General features: G+C 45.3%; 2 protein-coding genes across 3 annotated transcripts in view; one reads left to right on the top strand and one right to left on the bottom strand.

Moving 5' to 3' along the window:
- QPRT (quinolinate phosphoribosyltransferase) overlaps positions 1 to 6201 on the bottom strand; it is a 28660-nt gene extending 22459 nt beyond the window's left edge. Inside the window, exons 1-2 of one of the 2 annotated variants that reach the window (XM_078652859.1) lie at positions 6122 to 6201; positions 5805 to 5877 (exon numbers count right to left, since the gene is read on the bottom strand). The gene's annotated coding sequence lies outside the window, so the exon portion shown is untranslated. The remainder of the gene's footprint in view (positions 1 to 5804; positions 5878 to 6121) is intronic. The other variant, XM_078652860.1, reaches the window with a different exon arrangement.
- A 399-nt stretch (positions 6202 to 6600) lies between these two features.
- Positions 6601 to 18538, top strand: part of DCTPP1 (dCTP pyrophosphatase 1) — a 37773-nt gene continuing 25835 nt past the window's right edge. Inside the window, exons 1-3 of the mRNA XM_078652858.1 lie at positions 6601 to 6745; positions 12761 to 12939; positions 14367 to 14477. Of these exons, the coding sequence (XP_078508984.1) occupies positions 12803 to 12939; positions 14367 to 14477 (248 nt within the window). The 5' untranslated portion in view covers positions 6601 to 6745; positions 12761 to 12802. The remainder of the gene's footprint in view (positions 6746 to 12760; positions 12940 to 14366; positions 14478 to 18538) is intronic.

Genomic DNA, 18538 nt, shown 5'->3' with positions numbered 1-18538 from the left:
ATATACAGTACAGATATAGTGAAGGCAATACTGGTGTCGTTATATGCCGTTGGGGTTACAGTAGGCATATCTTTAGCAAGGTTGGTCACACGTACATTTGAGTAGGTAATCACGATCTTGGCATATGTTGCCATTGGTGGTCTTATGTATTACCCTCAAAGGGAGGAAACGGAAGTGGGAAAAGAGAGAAAAGAAAAGAGGACAGGCTGGTTAGCGCATTTTTAGTGCAAGCGTACATAAAAATTGAGTTTGTGGAAACCATGCCAGTGTATTTTCAAAATAACTCTTATGGGCGATAGAATGGTGCTAGTTCAGAAAGCATTAATCTTAGCAACTGTATTTCTCCGATATAATCTCTCACCTCACAGATATTAGATTTTCTTACTGTTACACACAAAAACATAGAACTTAAACAAGAGAGATTCTCACTCACCTTAACTCATGAAAACTACAGCTATCAAATAATCGCTAGCAGTTCAAGGCATTACAGAAATCTAATGATACCTACCGAAAGCTAAATAATCTATCATGCAATCAACTGTAACTTCTCTTTTGCCCCTTAAGAAAGTAAGCAGTGCTGGCAGATCATCAAGGAACTGTTGTGCTGTGTCTAAGACCATCTTTCCGTTGCTCATTACTGTATTTAAATGTTAAACTGGTACTAATAAGAGAAAACTTTGCCCAGTGATAACATGCACACAAAAAAAACGAATTATGAAGTAACACTATCACAAAATGTGCTGTGTTAGGTTGTATGATTTGCATTTCTTACCGCATAATTTAGTCAACTCTGAAGCATTACTTGCGCCTCCTCTCCCACATAATTCAGTGGCCCTATTACCATCAAACCTGCATGAAGCAACTGGTTCGACTACCACCATCGCATTCCCTTCTATGCGTACAACCAACACAGTGCAAATAACACCATTTAACCATCAAAGTGTTACTCTCAACACCCCGGAGACATTTATTCTGCTGTGCTTGTACTGCCTCCCTCCAAACCACCACGGTAAGCAGCATTTTCGCTGGCATACCCTTGGAAAAATAGCTAAGCCACCTCCCCTCAGAGATCAGGCAAACCTCCCAAGACTATGCAGTAAGGCACAACCAGACAGACAAGAACACCTAGACAGCCTGCCACTAAAAGAGGTCACTTATTAGCTGCACCCTATATGAATAACAATTATTTAACAAAACATCCCCATTTCTGCGGAATAGCGGGCATAACGCATCAGGGCACAAACACCACAGCAAGCATTTACAAAGCAATCAGTCTCGAATCTGTGGAAAATTATAGCTCTTGGCGTTGAAAATGACAATGTTTTTTCATTTTGTTTTTTTATTTGCAGTGGAGTGATCATATTTGTATGACACTATTGCCATTTGTATGACTTTACTGCGCTGGAGAACCAGAAAATGGGAAATAGGTTATGAGGAAGGGGAAGACAGGAGTAACATGCTGCCTGAAAAATAAAAAAGTAACATCATCCTGGAAAAAGTAACACTCAAGGTTAAGTAACGCATGTGAAATACAAGCAGCACAACATAGGTACTTTAACGCTTTTACACTTATTAAGAAATCAATCAGTGTTTTTGCCTTTAAAGTTAAGAACATGACTACAGGGCCTGGAAGGGACCCGCTTCAATGTCAATTGCTTAAATCCTTACTAAAACATAAGAATGGTTTAAAAAACCACATCCCAGAACACAGAGCTGCAGTCACATTTTATAAACTAAAATAAGGAAAACAGCTGATAAGAATCACATTAAACATGTTCCACTCTAAGAATCAACCAGGTATTGCAGTACCCCCAGTTTATGTGTTTAAAATGCCTGTATTGGGCTATATAAGGATATCTGGGCACAGAACTCATTTCCATACTTGTACATTCATGGCTTGGTGCGCCATCCCTTCCTATAAGTTGTTAGTGAGTAATTTAGGGTGTCGCCCTTCAGCCACCTTTTGCTTGGCAGATGCTAATGGGGGCCGGTGCCATCTGTACCAAACGACTTCTTGGATGCACTTTATAGGGAGCACTTTACCTTTATCTTGTCAACAAACCCAGCTCTATATCTGTAATTGATGTTTCCAAGCTGCATATGAAGTACTTTTGGCATTAACAGGTTTTGCTTACTTTCCAGCTGCATCTGGTTTTTCTGTGGGTTTGTTTTGAAACTCGTGAAACGGTCCGCAGGTGTTCCACTCGCTTAGCAAGTCCTGCGAAGAGGGACATGGTCATGGGGCCCACGGTGCATTATTTTCTTGAATGATGGTATTTTCAAGACTTACCCATTGTGTGTGCGCTCACAAGGAGGGGGCATGTATGGGACTGAGCAGGTGTTGTTCATGGAAACAAAGAAAGCCATCGACTGGTTTCGAATTGCAAAGCCAACTGTGTACACAGAATCACCTCTACAGTTCACATGTTGCCCTATTTAGCCAAATAATGCACCGGCATGGTTTACTATCACATCTCTCCATAGAGTAAAGATAAATATCCTAATAGTGTGGAAAATGCACCAAGATCAGTCCAATAGGTCTGTCGGTCTCCACTGACGTTTGGCAAGGCTTCTTTTGCTTTCTTATGATGTTTTGTAAAACTTTATTGTTGGGACAGATGCATGGCAATCGCCAATATATAACCAGCCGTATCCTAAGCAATAATAGAAAATCCACAAAGCAGGGAAATAGTGCAGTACCACTGGTTGTTACTAGGTGTCCCTCTGGAGTTTTAAAGGGACCTCTATTAGCCACATAAGGTCCGGCACTAATTTCCTGCTTCATGGATTTTCTATTGTTGCTTAGGCTATTGCTGGTTATATATTGGAGACTGCCACGCGGCTCTCCCAAAAATAAAGTTGTACAAAAAACCATGACAAAACGAGAAGAGTTTCTCTTTTCCTGACACAAGGCTCACCAGACAGTATCTATATTTCGTTTTAGACTGCATGGCTTTTTAATCATCGCTGTTCCTCCTTTCAGATTCTTCAGGATTGTAGGGTGCAGTCCCTTATATGGCTAATAGAGGTCCCTTTAGAACTCCAGAGAGACACCTAGTAACCTGTGGCACTGCACACTGCAATCCTGATTCTTGTGTACTCCTTTTGTGACTCTTTTCCTATCTTATGCTCGCTCTCCATTTTCTGCTTAGGTGTCTCTTGCTCGAAGTCAAAGTCTGGTGATGAAAAATAAATCCCGTCACAGAATCTTAGTGAATGGTGCCCACCACCGGCTACCACTGGCACAGATTAAACATGGGTTGTGTAAGGGTAAGGCCTGAAGAGAGACACACACAGATAATAAGAATAAGACAGAAACCAAATCAGGATTATACCGTGTAAGACAGAAACCACAGGGTGGTATATTCCTGAAAGTACTAACTGGAAGCACTCTTGCCAATCTACAACTACTACTGCATAATCCTGATTTGGTTTCTGTCTTATTCTTATTATCTGTGTGTGTAATCTGTTTTATTGGATATGTGAGAATGTGGAATGTGTGAGAAGGTTTTACTGTTGGAAGTACATATTCATGTTGTTGAGTCTATGGTTTTAATAGAGCTCTATGTCAGTGGGGTGGGTGATTCTTAATTGATGTTTATGTACCTATATACATCTGTTATTCAGCGCCTTGAGACCTTCGGGTGATACGTGCGCTTTACAAATGTACGTTATGCTTTTTTACCCGATTATTCTTTGCTCAATTGATTATTGTGTATTTTGTATTTTATTCCCTTTGCTCCGTGCTCAGTAATGAGAAGTAAAAAAAGACTAATAAATATAATAAAAATTATTTGTATTCCACATCTTTGAACCACGTTTATACTTCCAAACAAATAGCTATCCTCATTTTTCCTTGTGCATCCACTGCTGTCTGGATCTTATAAATCGTATTTTTTCTTTCCTGGGTGATTCAAACTTCCCCCTTATCAGTTTGTGGTGTAGTTACGTCCTACAAGTATCCTTTGGCAGGTGACACCTTCTTTCCTTGTTCCGAGGGTTGGTTTTTGCTAGTGTTGTCCCGAGAGTCCCAGCTGACATTCAAGTACTCGGGGTCTCATGTATTTTGCTTTGTAGTTGCTTCCCCAGAGTGTCAAAAATGAGACCCATCATAATCCTCCCTAGGACATTTTGCTGTGCCCACAGTTACTGAGGGACAGCTAGAGAGAGAGGGATAGTGGAGCTGTTGGAAGGCCAGAGACCATCAGGGTTTGAAATGTCAGGTTTGAGGAGGCCATAGGCAGAAGGAAAGGTTAGCAGAAGGATGGCAGATATTTTCACAAAAGGTGTTACTATTTTATATTGTGCTCCTTCTAATGTTCATTGTTTTGCTACACGTTTGGCTACCTGCTCTTTGCTGTGCCAGTACCATGGATACGTACATGTTCTGCTTTTTTGGGGGGTGTTTCGTGTTACTGTACTACTTTTATTTTTATTTAAAAGAGTTTTATATAGCGCTGGCTAGACCCAAAGGTATCAGAGCGCTTTACATGAGAATTAACAATGTAACAGAACAAGTTCAACAAATTACACAATACATCAAAAAATAAGCAAAACAATTAGGAGGGGAAAGAAAGGAAAGGGAGAAATAGTAGAGGGGGCAGGGGAGGTGAGAAAGGGAGGATAAGGGAAGAGGCAATAAGGAGAGATGAAAAGAAGTCTGTCTAAAGACCGACTGGGTAGGTGACGACCAAGGAGGGAATCCACGGCCCATCTCCTCTATAGCTAAACCAGGTAGCTCCATCGGACGTCAGACAAAATAGTTCAGTCTCAATACATTGAGAGGGGAAAGAAGGAGAGCATAAAATAGAGGGTCGCATTTTAGACCATGGGAGAGTCAAAATCAAGACTACTTGAGGAGCTGGAACTCAGGGTTACTGTGCATTACCAAGGACTGCAGCTTAAGTATCCAGTGTGCTAATAGTGCCTGGAAATTAGCCGTCTCCCCTTGACAGCAATAGAGTTGTCTGGTGTACTGACATACTCTCCTCCAAATATTGCATGCTTGGAAACACAGTATGAAAGAGCAATTGCTAAACAAATACTGGATTATGTGGAGACTCGTTCAAAATGACCCAAGTGTGTTTTTGAATATTTAATTTGCCATTGACTATCCTAGCAAATAGAACACAGCATTCTCTATCCTGGCTTCTACTGCCCCAATGTGCATTACAATGCAACATTTTACAGTGTTAATTGGGGGTTCCCTATGAGTAATTGTGACACGGGCTCTGAAGATCACTCTGCCCCCTACGATTCACAATAAATATTATCCCCCTCTCACCCCAAAGTCTAGGTCTACTTACACCCTTGCCTGGCATCCCAAGACCAGTGATTCAATTTATAAAGGTTTAAATGCCAGAGTCCAAAGTTTTGCTAAGAAGCCCACGTCTGGCATTAATGAATGTGGCCGTGCCGAAAGCCAAAGGTGTGTAGTCTTGATTACACATCATGTCTCTTTAATCCACCACCAGACACTCCCTGCCCTTTCTATCACACATGCTTCTGCTTTCTGCCTCTGATATGATTTTGTCCGTATTTCTCTCCCTCCTTTCTTTCTTGGTTGTTTTCACTCTCTTGCTTTGAGTCAAAGTCTGAAGAAGTGCTGGTGGGCTCTACCTGTACCCATCAGTTCAAATTAAGGGCTGCTCAACACCATGCATCTACATGGCTCCAACATTATCAACAAGCCTTCAAATCATCCACACACCACCACAACGCCCCTACACTTATGTTAAGGCCTTTACAGCCCGCACACAGGCATGGATGTCCAGTTAAAACAGTTCCGTGCGCAAGTAACTCACCCGGTCGAGGTTTTTTCCGTTGCACGCTTGGATTTGTAGTTCTCGCTCACCAGCTATAAAACCAGGACAAGTCCTAGAATTAAAAGAAAAGTAATGGAGTAGAGGAACTACTCTATCATAGAACTATAAAAAGTAAGACCTCTACAAAGACCTGCGCTCTCACTGCACTACTATTAGTTAATGTTCCTTTTCTCCTTGTTCGTCATAATCCAGTCAAAAACGTGCAGTGAGATATAGTTTAATTAAAATATCACCAAACCTCACTAAGAAAGCTCCACTACCAAAGCTCGGTACCCATTAAGACACGGTACTCTTACCCCACTATTCCCCTGCGTCTGCCTCTACCCAGGTAGGCTCTAAATTAACCAGTTCCCAGACAGCTAGACGGAACCTGGGGGACGGGCTAGGCACAGGTATTTCCTTCCCCCCTCCCTCCATTTTACTGGCCTCGGGTTCTGGTTGGCTGCCATGAGCTCAAAGTTTGTCCGCCAGGGACTTTGTACACAGACAGGTTTGGAAAATAGGAGACAGGGTGTTCTCACTACGTCCACATTACTCCAACTGTATTGGGTGTCCCAAAAAAATGGTACCCAACCAGAACTTTTCTATTGCCTTCGAATGGATAACTGTTTTCTCTTCTGATTTCTGGTTGGTTTAAAACCGGTATCACGGTGCCTTAAATGTATTGGCTGGTTTCTTGGCAGCGGGGACGTGGCCAACTTGTCACTCCCACTTCTAGTTACTGATTGGCCATCAGGGTACCCGGCTTTGTCACTGATTGGCCCAAAAACTTGTCACATCCTGCAATCGAGAGAGTGGCGCGCACTAGCGTTTCAGGTCGAAGCAGTATAAGAGAAGCGCAGAAGTGATTGAGGCAGCGAGTACCTCTCTGGAACCGGGAAAGGGCCGTTATTTTGCTGTCGACGTCGCGGAATACTGAGGTAGATCTGGCAAACGAAATGATTTGTAGAAGGTAGATCTCAGTGTCTGTTTACGCGGACGGGTCACTCGCTTCGCCGCCCTGAGTGGAGGGGCTTGTCGCACGTGGGGTTCTACATAGCTCGCCGAGGTAGACTTATACAAATTGCTGATACCCGTCTCAGACAATGCGAAAACATTAGGAGCTGAATAAAATATAAACGGATTTCTAACGAATCCATGCGCACGTGTGGCTGACGTTGCAGCCTTCTGGAGCGGTATTCACATTCGCTGTTGAGTGTTTTGGTGGAGTTTGTGTTCACGCATACTTGGGTACTCGTAACAGTCCGCCCCCCCCCCCCACCTCCTGGTGAGACATTGGGGAGTAAATCTAGGAGGTCAAGCTTCTCAGCTTCTCGAGTCTTAACGGATAGTGGGTGAAGCCTAGTGGCTTTGGATCCCGTTTTAGTAAATGGAGATGGCTTCTGTAGAGTGTGAGGGAGGTTTTCAGGGCGAAGGTTTGTTTTGTAAAGCGCATGGCTACCCAAAGGCTTCCCAGCGCTGGTGAGTACTATGCTGAGAGTAGGGCCTCTGGTACATTAATGGATAAACAGCCACGTCTTTAGTTTCTTCCTGAAGGAAAGTTCATTTTCCAGTGTTCTGAGACTGTGTGGAAGATCGTTCCACAACTTCAGTACTACGTGTGCAAACGATCTTCCTCCCCATCTCATCTTTTTAGGTCTCGCCTGTCGATGCGCATGCAGCTTGCGAGACTATTGGGGCTTAACCACTCTTTAACTAACTTGCAAGGAATCGTGGCGATTCCTTGCAGTGCCCGTGACTTTTAAGCTCAATGCGCATGTGCATTGAGCTTAAAAGCTCGTGCACATCAGTTCCCTCAGCCGGCTGCTTTAACACCCTCTCCCCGCTCCGCCCCCTCCCCTGCCCGCCGTGTCTCATTTCTCCTCCCCCCTCCCCTTCTCTCCCTCCGTCTTGTTTAATCCCTCCGTCTTGTTTGATGTAGCGTTCTTCCATATCCGCTTTTATCATATTCATACACCATCCGCTACTCTATACACGAGCGCTTGCACTCTCAGTGTATGTCGGGATGAAGGCACATGTCACACACTGTGGCCGGTGAATTGCTTTGCCGACTTCCTTCGTCGTAAAGGGTACTTGTCCTCATCGCAGGGTTATGGTCATTATTTTCGGTCCCCATCACATTATTTCTCGGCGTGTGCTCTGCCTCAGGACGGCATTTCTCCTCCCCTCGGGCAAGCAGATAGCCGCAATAACACCCTCCCTGCTCAGCTTTCTTCTCAATTTCTCCCCGTCTCCACTTCCCATTAGGAGCCCTTCCTCTCCCCACTTCGTATGCTAGCCTTCACTCTAGCAATGGCAGTGCTTTCACTTGTTACAAAATCAACCACTTTAATGGTAGTCAGTGGACTAATTCAATTCCGAATATTTGTTTCGAAATCTAAACTTTGAGAAAGCCATACGTGATTACACAAAATGCAGATGCTTTATTTTATTGCATAATGCATCCCGGTGTCAATTCTGGCGAAAGAACACATTTTGCACAAAAAAGATGAAAAAATAAATTTGGTGCGAACAGCTGCTTGCGTTCTGTTTGTTCATGTTGTTCCTGTGATATAATTTTGTAGCGAACTGCTGCATAATTACTCAACATGGTATAGTTTTACAATTTTTTCCAAATTACACCGGCGTAATTTTACTTTTGCTCAGCCCCTGGTCTTTTTAGAGCAAGTACATAGAGACGCAAAAGTGAACTCCGCTGACTTTAAAGCGTCCTGCTTCAAATGCTTGAGACTGCTCTAATCGCCTGTAGTTTTATATTCCCATAGCTGCCGCTTGATTTAACGACACCTGGAATAGCGCCGTAAACAGCACTCTAAGTGTAGTGGAAATGCTGTATTGATGTCGGCGTAAAAGCAGTTTTTGACTTTAGGTTACTTGATGAAAAGAAGACATTGAAGAATTATAAGAATATGTGACTTTTTTGGGGACCTTTTATATAGCGTGAAACTGACTCGAAGGTATTGGGGCGCTTTACCTGAGCACCAGTTACATTACAGAAAGACGAGTTTATTTTTTTTCTCTCTCCGGAGATTGAGTGATTTGCCCATAATCACAGCTTGTTGAGCCAACGCCGCTCCCCCCGCCCCCTGCTTCACACGTCTCACGGCCAGCAGGCCGTCTCGTATTTCTCCTCCCTCCCTCGCCTCCCTCCCTCATCACTGACGACGCGAAAGATTTACCTCCATAAATCTTAGCTTGGTCGGGTCCGTTTTATTTTTTGCTTTATTTGTTCTTTGCCATTCTTGTTGTTGTGTTCCGGTCCTCCGAAAACCCTCATCTCCTTCCTCTCAGCTGTCAGAAAACAGTGGTCAACGCACTTAGTTTATCACGTGGCCTGGACTATGGCAACTCTTTACTTGGGTGCTCTTCCTTATGTTGTAAAACAGTTTCAAATTGCGCAGAGCACAACAGCCTTTCTGCTTAAACTTCCTTGTTATTCTCCAGCATCTGCACGTCTTTTCTTGCTTACATTGGCTTCCGCTTTAGCTGCTGTTTGTATTTAAAGGCCTCTGATTCTCTCATCGAGCTTTCTATGGCACTAGACCGAATTACATTCCAGACAAACTTCAGATCTACTCTTCTGTGTGCATTATTACGCTTACCTGCTCAGAATTTTCATCTATTCCTTGAAATTCTCAGGACTAGAGTAAGAGGTCGTGACTTATTCTTCTTGGACCCCCAAATTATGGAATGAACTCCCTTCTGTTCTTCACGAGGAAAGTAGTTTATCAGTGTTCTGATGCAACCTGAAAGCCCATCTGTTTCCATAGGGCAGCTAACTATGATTTCTGTTCTCTCTTCTCCATTTTTGTTTTCACATTAAACTACTGAAAATATATTATTGCAGTTTCCTTTGCAAATATGCGAACAAACTCCCCGACCCTACTTATTTCTCCCACTCCCGCTTGCTACCCTGCTCCCCCTCCTCGCACCAGACTACCATTTGTCGCATTTAGACTACCTTCTCCCCCACTCGACTTGAAAGGCAGCCTCACACCACAGACTCCTGCTCCCCCGCCCACCCAGCAATGCCGAGAGCTATTCCCTCCCACTTGTTTTTTTACCCGCTCCGCCCCCTCCCCTGCCCGCCGTGTCGCATTTCTTTTCTCCTCTTTGCTCCTCCAGCAGTTCTGTCACCTTTCCTTCTCTCCTCCCTTGTCCACCTTTTCATTGTTTTTGCCCACCTCTCCTCCAGTTGAACTCTTGTTACTAGCTCCTTTCAGCCCCTTCTCGTTCCAGTGTTTTCGGGTCCCATCTCATGCTTGTTATAAAGGGGCTGCCAAAATGCGGACACTCCTCAACCCTCTGCTTCACATGAGACTGCGGCTCTCCTGGGACAATAAACCACTCCAGAACAAACATGGAGTTGTCATACGCGGCCATCTATCTCAATTAAAGGCCACATGGCTTCTCTAACCTCTAGGAAAATCTAGCCCTGCTATTTAATTTTGGTGCGGGATTACTGTGTAAAGAAGGTTTGCATAACGTCTCATCTGACTAACTAGTGCTTTAGTTTAGCATTGTATGTGTTTTCATAGGCTTGTGTGTATGTCCTTTAATGCATGTGCATGCTTGTCTTTTTCTGTTCAGTTCCCGTGTCAGTGTGTGCTTACCTGGATTTCCGTTTGTCTAATTTATGTGGCCTTTGTCAACGAGGCAATCCGCTACTCTGTCCAACGTTTATGAAGACGAGACACTCACCCACGCACCGCCACTCACCCACGCACCGCCACTCACCCACGCACCGCCACTCACCCACGCACCGCCACTCAGCCACGCAACGCCACTCAGCCACGCAACGCCACTCATCCATTTGCAAAACGAAAAATGTTAAACTCTTCTATTGCGAGACCTATTGCATTTTCAATGCTTGTTTTACTTTGGTTGTACTGAGGAAAGGAAGATGTGAGGATCTCTGGTTTTTAGTTGGAACATAAGTGGTTACCAGCTCTCTGAGCATTACTGGGCCCTTGTCGTTTATGGACCTATGAGCAATACAGAGGGATTTCAACGTAATCCATGCCTCAATTGGGAGCCAATGCAGCCGTTTGAGAGGTTCTCCTGCGGAGACATAACTAGGAACCTTTAGAAGGACCCTTGCTGCCGCATTTCACAGTCTGAAGGCTCTTTATTATGTATTTGGGTGTGCCCACTTAAAGCGAGTTGCCATAATCCAGATGGGGAAAATGAGGGTTTCCTTAGATGCTCTGGGATCAATACCAGTATCTTCCTGAGCATTCGAAGTAAAGAGAAACAGATGCCAGTTTATTTGCTTGGTGGTCCATTGCTAACCAATTGCCCAACCAGATTCCCAACGGGGCAGTTTATCCAAACAGGGTGGCAAATGTGTATTTCCTGGATTAGGGCCTTCTGTAGGAGAAGCAGTCATTTTAGTGCCATCTGCATAGGAGACTGCTGACCGGTTAAAGTCCTGTACTAAGGTGGCAAGCTGGCCCACATATATATTGAACAATGTAGGGCTGAGAGACAATCCCGGAGGGACACAACTAATCGTTGGAAAGCTTTCAGAGGCAGTCTTTGTCTATGACTGGGTAGGATCTGTTTTCCAGATACAAGGTGAGCCAATCTAATACTTTGCCCTCAGTTCCCACCTCACAAAGTCTATCTCTTGGGATCTTGTGATCCACTTTGTTGAATGCCGCACTTAAATCCAGTAGTAGAATGGCAGCTGAGCCTCTGTTATCCAGTATAGCGTTGAGCACCTCTGTGATCACCAGAAGTGTTACTTCTGTGCTATGGTGGGTACGGAAGCCAATCTGGGTTGGATGAAGATTTTTTTATTTTCCAGAAAGTTTGCTAATGTCCGATTGACGTGTTTCTCTAGTACTTTTCCTAGAAAAGAGAGTAATGAGATGGATCGTAGATTGGCAAGGATTTCTGTATCTAGCTGATGTTTTTTTTCAATAGTGGCTAATTACTGTGCTTCCATTACTTAGGGACCAAGCCTGCCTTTATTTATTAAGAAATTAAAAAGCTCCATAAGTGACGGTAATATGACGTCTGCCACTTTGGATAGGGTACATGGGGGAGCTGGATCTAATGGAGTGCCGTATTTGGTTGCCTTTATAAGATTATGGATTGTCTCTTTGTCAAGTGTATGGAATTTTACTAGAATTGGAGGCGGTGGCAGATCCCTGCCCTTAGTTACCTCCCCTAGCGCCGGTTTCGGGATTGATCTGAATTTATCATAAATATCGGTCACTTTTTGTGGAAGAAGGATGCTATATCGTTGCATCTTTCTTTTGTGGCTTGGGGAACGGATTGACTAACCTTCAAGTATGTGGGAATCTTTTTTTTAAATTAAGGTAAATGCTAGGAGGATGACAAATCAAAAGATAGTGAGTGTAGAGCTATGCGTTCATTCCTCTCACTAGTATGGGGACTTAATGTGCTCATTCCGCCCATGGTTCTCAGCTGAGATTCTTCTTAAGGGATAAGTGGCAACACATATTTTCCAGCACATGCTAGGGTTTATGTTCCTAAACAGTTGTCCAGAGTAGGACATTGGATGTAAACCCCACACCAAATAGAAATGTCCAGTTTGAGAAGTCTTCTGGAAAACTGTTTAAACAGAATATAGTAGAAGTTTACTAAGACATAAAGTTCAACGTTCTGTTTTGCAATTTCTGTAACTTCACACCACAGAATGCTGTTGTTGTAGGCTTTATTCTGTGTATCCAACAGAGGTTTGCATTTCATACTTGGTTGTAACCCATATATCTGGTCTACATTGGCGGTAGAACCTGTGATGGCAGGTTGATTATTTTTTTTTCTGAATCGCTTCACAGATGGAAAATTGCATTTTCAAGGGACTTTTCCTCGAATAGTATGTGGAAAAAGCCTTGCTCCCTCAGTCACATTTCAGCGTTGTGCCACGACCATGCAGTGACTTCTCTTCAACCTTTTATTTTCAGGTTTGCATTGTAGTATTTATTGCAGTGGAAGCGTACCGCACAATGGACAAAGAAACATCCTTGAACGGAATAATGCAGAATGGAGATGTTATTGAAAAGGGAGCTGAAACTCTGAATGATACTACGGAGCCTAGACGAGACCGATTCACCTTCAGCGACTCCCCCTCTTTGGAGGAAATGTGAGCATTCTTGCAAATTATCAAACCACCACATTTCCCCATGGTCGTCAATTCACAAAAATGTCAGGGGTGGCAGATGTGACATCCTATGCCATTTTACCCCAATGAGATCATAGGAAGTTATATAAAATCACCTTTGACATAGCTGTCAATTTCTCATATGATGATATTTATTTTCGCTCCCCTGTTGTCGCTTTTTCTCCCCTCCTGTCTCCTCCTTTTTCTCACTGATCTCTTTTTAATATCTCTGGTCTTACCCCTTTCCACCTACATTTCTCACCTGCTCTGTCTACTTGTCGGCTTTTTCACCTGTCTACCACCCCTTTTGCTCCCTTGTCTATCGTTCTCACTGTCCTGTCTCAATATAGTCTCCATATCTCCCCACATTTCGTTGTTTCTATTGTAATCCTTAGTCATATCACCATGTTTTCTTCTCTCTCCCCCACCCTTTGCCTCTCAGTAATCTTATCACCACCGGTCTCTCCCTCTTTGCAATCTTTTTCTCTATTTGCATTATACCTCTCATACAGGAATTCCTGCTCATTGGTCCTCTTTTCTCTGCCTCTCAGCTGTCACCTGTCGATGTGCCTAATACTCCTACTTGTCTCGCTTTCTTCCACACCTTTCTATATCTCCCACACCTGTCATCTCTCCAGTGCCTCTTTAATCCCTCTCTCACACACAAAAACGTTTGTCTTCCTGTTTTTCCGTTAATTATTTTACCCTTTTTGTCTTTTTCCTTTCCTCCATCTTTCGTTAGCCCGTATTTCGTGCTCAAATCACATCCTCGGGGTCCAGGAGACACAGATGCACATTGTAGCTGAGGGACTCCAAAACGAAGCAAGGCTCAGTAGAGCTTTGTTTAACGTTTATTGCTGAAACTGCCCTTCCCACCTCTGTGGCCCCGGGTCGCAAGGACAGTACCAAGGGTCGCTGGAGTCAAGCCAGGGGTAGCAGCTGCGACCCCTAAATGTTGATGTATTTCCTCCTCAATAATGTGCCTAGTCAAAAATGTTTCTAATTGTTTTCGTCCAGTGAAGCTTTCATTTTAAAAATTGTAGTGCGACATCAAATAACTTTTTTTTTTTTTTTTTTTTCTTTTTTCTTCTTGACAATGTCACTGAAATTTGCCATAGTACACAACGTTTTTGGCAACTTGAAGCAAATGTGCGGTAATGTTCCTAACAAAGTAGATATGTCTGTTGGGGCAGGTTTTGCAGGTCTGGTAGTTATGTTTGTAGGTATGTGATGAAATAAGTTGAAGGCTTTTGACAAGGCATCATTAGAGGGGAAAAAGTGACCAGCACCATAAGAGGCAAAGTAGCATGAAAAATCTAGAGTAAATGTGGGGTTGGGAATGAGGGCTTGCATGAGAAAAAGGCAGGGATATGGTCTATTTAAAAACAAATCCTTGTATCTTATTGCAGCAGACAGCGACAAGCCTCCTTCACAGATGAACGGGATTGGAACCAGTTTCACAAGCCCCGAAACCTGCTGCTCGCCCTGGTGGGTGAAGTAGGAGAGTGTGCTGAGCACTTGTGAGTACATTTCTGCTGTATTTCTTAAATATGTATTTATTTTACTTGTGTAGTTCTTATGGTGAAAGTTAACCCGAATCATCTTGCATACTTTGTCCACTGAGCAGACCCTTTTAGTAAACAATGTTTTGAAGAAGTGATAAAACTGAGTCAGTGCTATGCATTGGGGCACAGCGGGTGTGTGCACAGGTTTTTACTGCCTATGAGTCCCTTTGGTACTATAGAGGGAGTCGTAGATGCTTGTGCAGCCCCATCTGCAATACTGATAGTGCTGACACATGTTGTGCCAGCACGGTCTTGAAAGGACGTTTACTCTTTTGCATGGGGGTGTGGACCAGAGGCAAATTAGGATATTACCTTGCCTCTGCACCTGTTCCCTATTACAACTACAGTGCAGCAGCAAACTGGCGTTTGGGAGGCACAGTGACAGTGCACCACAAAAAGATGGAGCATTGTTAGTGTGCTGTCTAAGGGAAGCCCTCTGGAGGGTATAAAGCAGGTCCCTGGGACGCCCTTCAGATGAGTGCAGTTAGTCACAGCACCATATTGTAGGGTAGGAATCTCTTGCCTTCCCTTTAAAGTGCAGGGGGCTGGTTCCTGTGCAGAGAAACGTAGAACCGATTGTAAGCACTTGCTCTGTATTTCACTGAATGCGCTACCCCTATGACAGCAGAGTTCATGGCTACCATTGTGGGCAGCAAATTCATTAAAATAATGCACATTGTCCGGGTCTGCACCAGTTGCACCTTTTGAAAAGGTGCGTCTGGCACAGACTGGGACAATGAGTCTGTTATGTAGTGGCAGCCCAGAAGCTTGTGAGGCGAAATGGCTTGGCTATCCTCTAGTAAAAGAATACTTGTGGTCCACCACGGCAAAAGTTTGAGGTCAAACAAATTGATGTATGTGGAATATCATAAGGACTAGAATGAAATCAGTGGAAAGTGTGTCCTGTGCCATGTTTAGGCATATGACTTCATGTGGTCTTAATCAGATCTTCTTTTGGCCCAAATACTTTTCTGTATATCGTGGGCTGCTTGTACCACAATGGTACCTGAAATCCAAAATTTTCATCTTTAGGTTAAGTAGGATTTGCATAGGCTTTTAACCCCTTCAGCGCTGATGACAAAGCCAGCTCGTCATGGGCGTTACCTGCGCTACGCGGATGACGAGCTGGCTTTGTCACAAACCGCGCATTTTCGAAATTCCAGCGCACAGCGGGAAAACGCGGTAGAGGTTAAGCAATTTGTATTCCAACTGGTTCTTCCCTACACAGGCTGGAAAGGGGTAGGGTCGGTGTTAGAACTGGCTATTTCTGGTAGGCTAAGGCTGACGCCAAAGCCAGGCAAAAACCACCATCCTAGTCAGGGCGAGGGAGTCACACGCCATGATAACCCCTGCTCACCCCCTTGGTAGCTTGGCACGAGCAATGATGCTAAACTCTGAGGCAATGTGTTAAGCATTTGCGCCAGCACACAACGGCAACAACATCCTAGGCACACCACAAAAGAAACTCCACACAGTTATATTAAAAATAACTTTTGTATTGTAAACACACATCAGATTGAAATCACACATGTACATTGTGCCAACTGGCACGGGCAACATTCATAAGGGATTATTTACAGGACAGGGCCACATGGGCCACTGTCAGCATCAACACTTTTAGAAATAGAAATACTGTCAGAACTTAGAATAAGTATAGCACAAAATAACAGTTATAAATCACATCCAGTAACTACTGGGAACAGGTAAGGACCACCTACGCAACCCTAAACACCTTAGGAGAATGTCACGCAGGGAACCAGGACGTCACTAGGACCACCTGTATTAGAAAGAACAACCACCTAAGAATAAAATACTTTTAGGGGTACAAACAAGAACACATTACCCATGATGCATGAAACGCATTCAGAGGAGTAGTAAAGGAAAACACATGATGCATAAACCTACACATTCAGCGGTGTTAAGAACAAAGCACATGATGCATCACAAACACATTCAGAGGTGCAGCGCTAGGAGACACATGACGCCTAAAACATTCAGAGGTGCAGCGCAGGGAAAGAAAGACAACTCCATAGCGCAAAGACACATGATGCCTGAAACATTCAGAGGTGCAAGGAAAAACCACACAATTGCGCAAAACCTACATAAGCCACCACCTGTGGCAGTCCCTAGGCCAACTGGCCTTGTTGGGGCTGAGATGCCCTGTGTCTCAATGTCAGGGGCCTAAACGGTGCAGCTGCCCACTAATTGCTGGGCAGCTGGGAATCATCAGCAAAACTGTGGCAGGGCCCTCACTGACCCTTTGGCGCAAACTGCGCCCACTGCTGGAGCCACACAGGCTCTGGAAACACTCTACACGCGTTGGAGCCACACAGGCTCTGGCATAACACTTGTGTCCCCCAAGAGCCTCACAGACTCTTAAAAACAATTATGACCCATGGAGCCCTCAGGCTCTGCAAACCATGGCCCCTCGAGCCTCGCTGGGCTCGTAAATACAACTGCCCTCAAGAGCCTCACAGGGCTCTAAATAACGATGTGCCCCCTAGAGCCTCCGTGGCTCTAAACACAATCCGGGCCCTGAGCCTCTCGGGACTCGATCACCACACTGCCCCCCTGAGCCTCACCAGGCTTTCCACACTGTAGAGGAGGGGCGGGCACCGGCAATGTGCCCCGACGCCCTCCTCACCGATGCCCAACTACAGGCTTCACTCACCGGGGGCTCCTCGGTGCAGGCGGGTAGTCAGGCAGGCATCTCTCCTCGGCGGGGCTCTCTCTCCTCATGGGAGCCCTGCCTTTACGAACGCCCGCTTCGCTCTACACCCGGTCCCCCATCTCGGGACCGGGCCTTCACTGGCTTGCGCTCTTCTTCTCTCTGGGCTCCCTCACGGTCACGGGAGCTCCGCAACGGCCGCCATCTTCTTCCTCTATCACCGGGCGCTGGCCAATCCCAGCGTGGCTAGTCGGTGCAGCCTCCAGTGCTGCACCAACCACGGCCTTCAGGGCGAGCCTCCCGCGGCCCGCCAATCACAGCGCGGCATTTGCTGAGGGGGGCTCGTCGCTCTGACCAATCAGGGCTCTGCTACTTCGGTTCTCGGTGATTTCAAGCCCCTGGCAGCGGCGGTGAATGGGAAGCGAATGCCGGGTGGGCACCGGCTCCAAATAATTAAATAAAAACGGGGTGGCACCCGTAAATTAACTAAATAAATGAAAATAAAAGCGCTACCAAGCGCTAGAGGACCAACAAGGTCCCAGTGGAAATAAAAGCGCTCCCAGGCGTAACAACGTCTATGGACAGTACAGTTCAAGTTAAAGGTGAGTACGGACAATCCTGACTAGGTAGGACTAAAACGACTGTGGAACTGGACACTTGGACAGTTAAACTACCCTTGAGCACCGAAATGCTCTCGTTACCTCACCCACGGGCTGCGAGTGCATAGGTGCGAAGTCGTGTCAGGTTCTAGCGTTGAAGTCTATGGAGCCTGAAAGAAAAGATGCTGCAGGCGACCAGGAGGAAGATGTCCGGTGCAATCCAAGGGTGGATTGGTGAAGGAGACCTGAAAGCAGAGGGGACAATGTTCAGTCACTAGCCAGTGACTGGAGTGGAACCAGGAAGGAACCAGATGTCGTTGTCGCGATCAGGTGAAGAGTGGACGCTTGACTCTGCAGCCACGTGGACCAGGAGGCGTCTTCGACGACCAGGATGGAGGCACGAGCTGTCCCACGCAGGCTCTTGCTGTCGGCGGTGTTGGATCCAGAATCGGCGTCAACAGGCCTTGGCAAAGGCAACCCACGCGGTGAGTGAAGAAAGCGTCTGGTGCGGACTAGGAGAGTCCGGGGTGCCCCTCTTGGAAGGGAGCAAGGGCCAGTCTGAAGCAACCAGACCAGCAGAAAAGTTTCAACGGTTCGTCGTCTAGGAGGCCACTAGCCAGCCGGCAGTGACCAGACAATGCGTAGAGCAGGAACCAAGCAGAAGGGCCCCACGCAGATCTCGTGGATGCTGGAGGGCTGATCTTCGGTGCAGGGGCTGCTCGGGGCTGGGGCTTCTCAGTCCCCAAAGC

This window comes from Lissotriton helveticus, chromosome 7 (assembly GCF_964261635.1).
Source record: "Lissotriton helveticus chromosome 7, aLisHel1.1, whole genome shotgun sequence".
NCBI lineage: Eukaryota > Metazoa > Chordata > Amphibia > Caudata > Salamandridae > Lissotriton > Lissotriton helveticus.
Note: the sequence above shows the minus strand (reverse complement) of the source record. Positions and strands in the feature narration are given on the sequence as shown.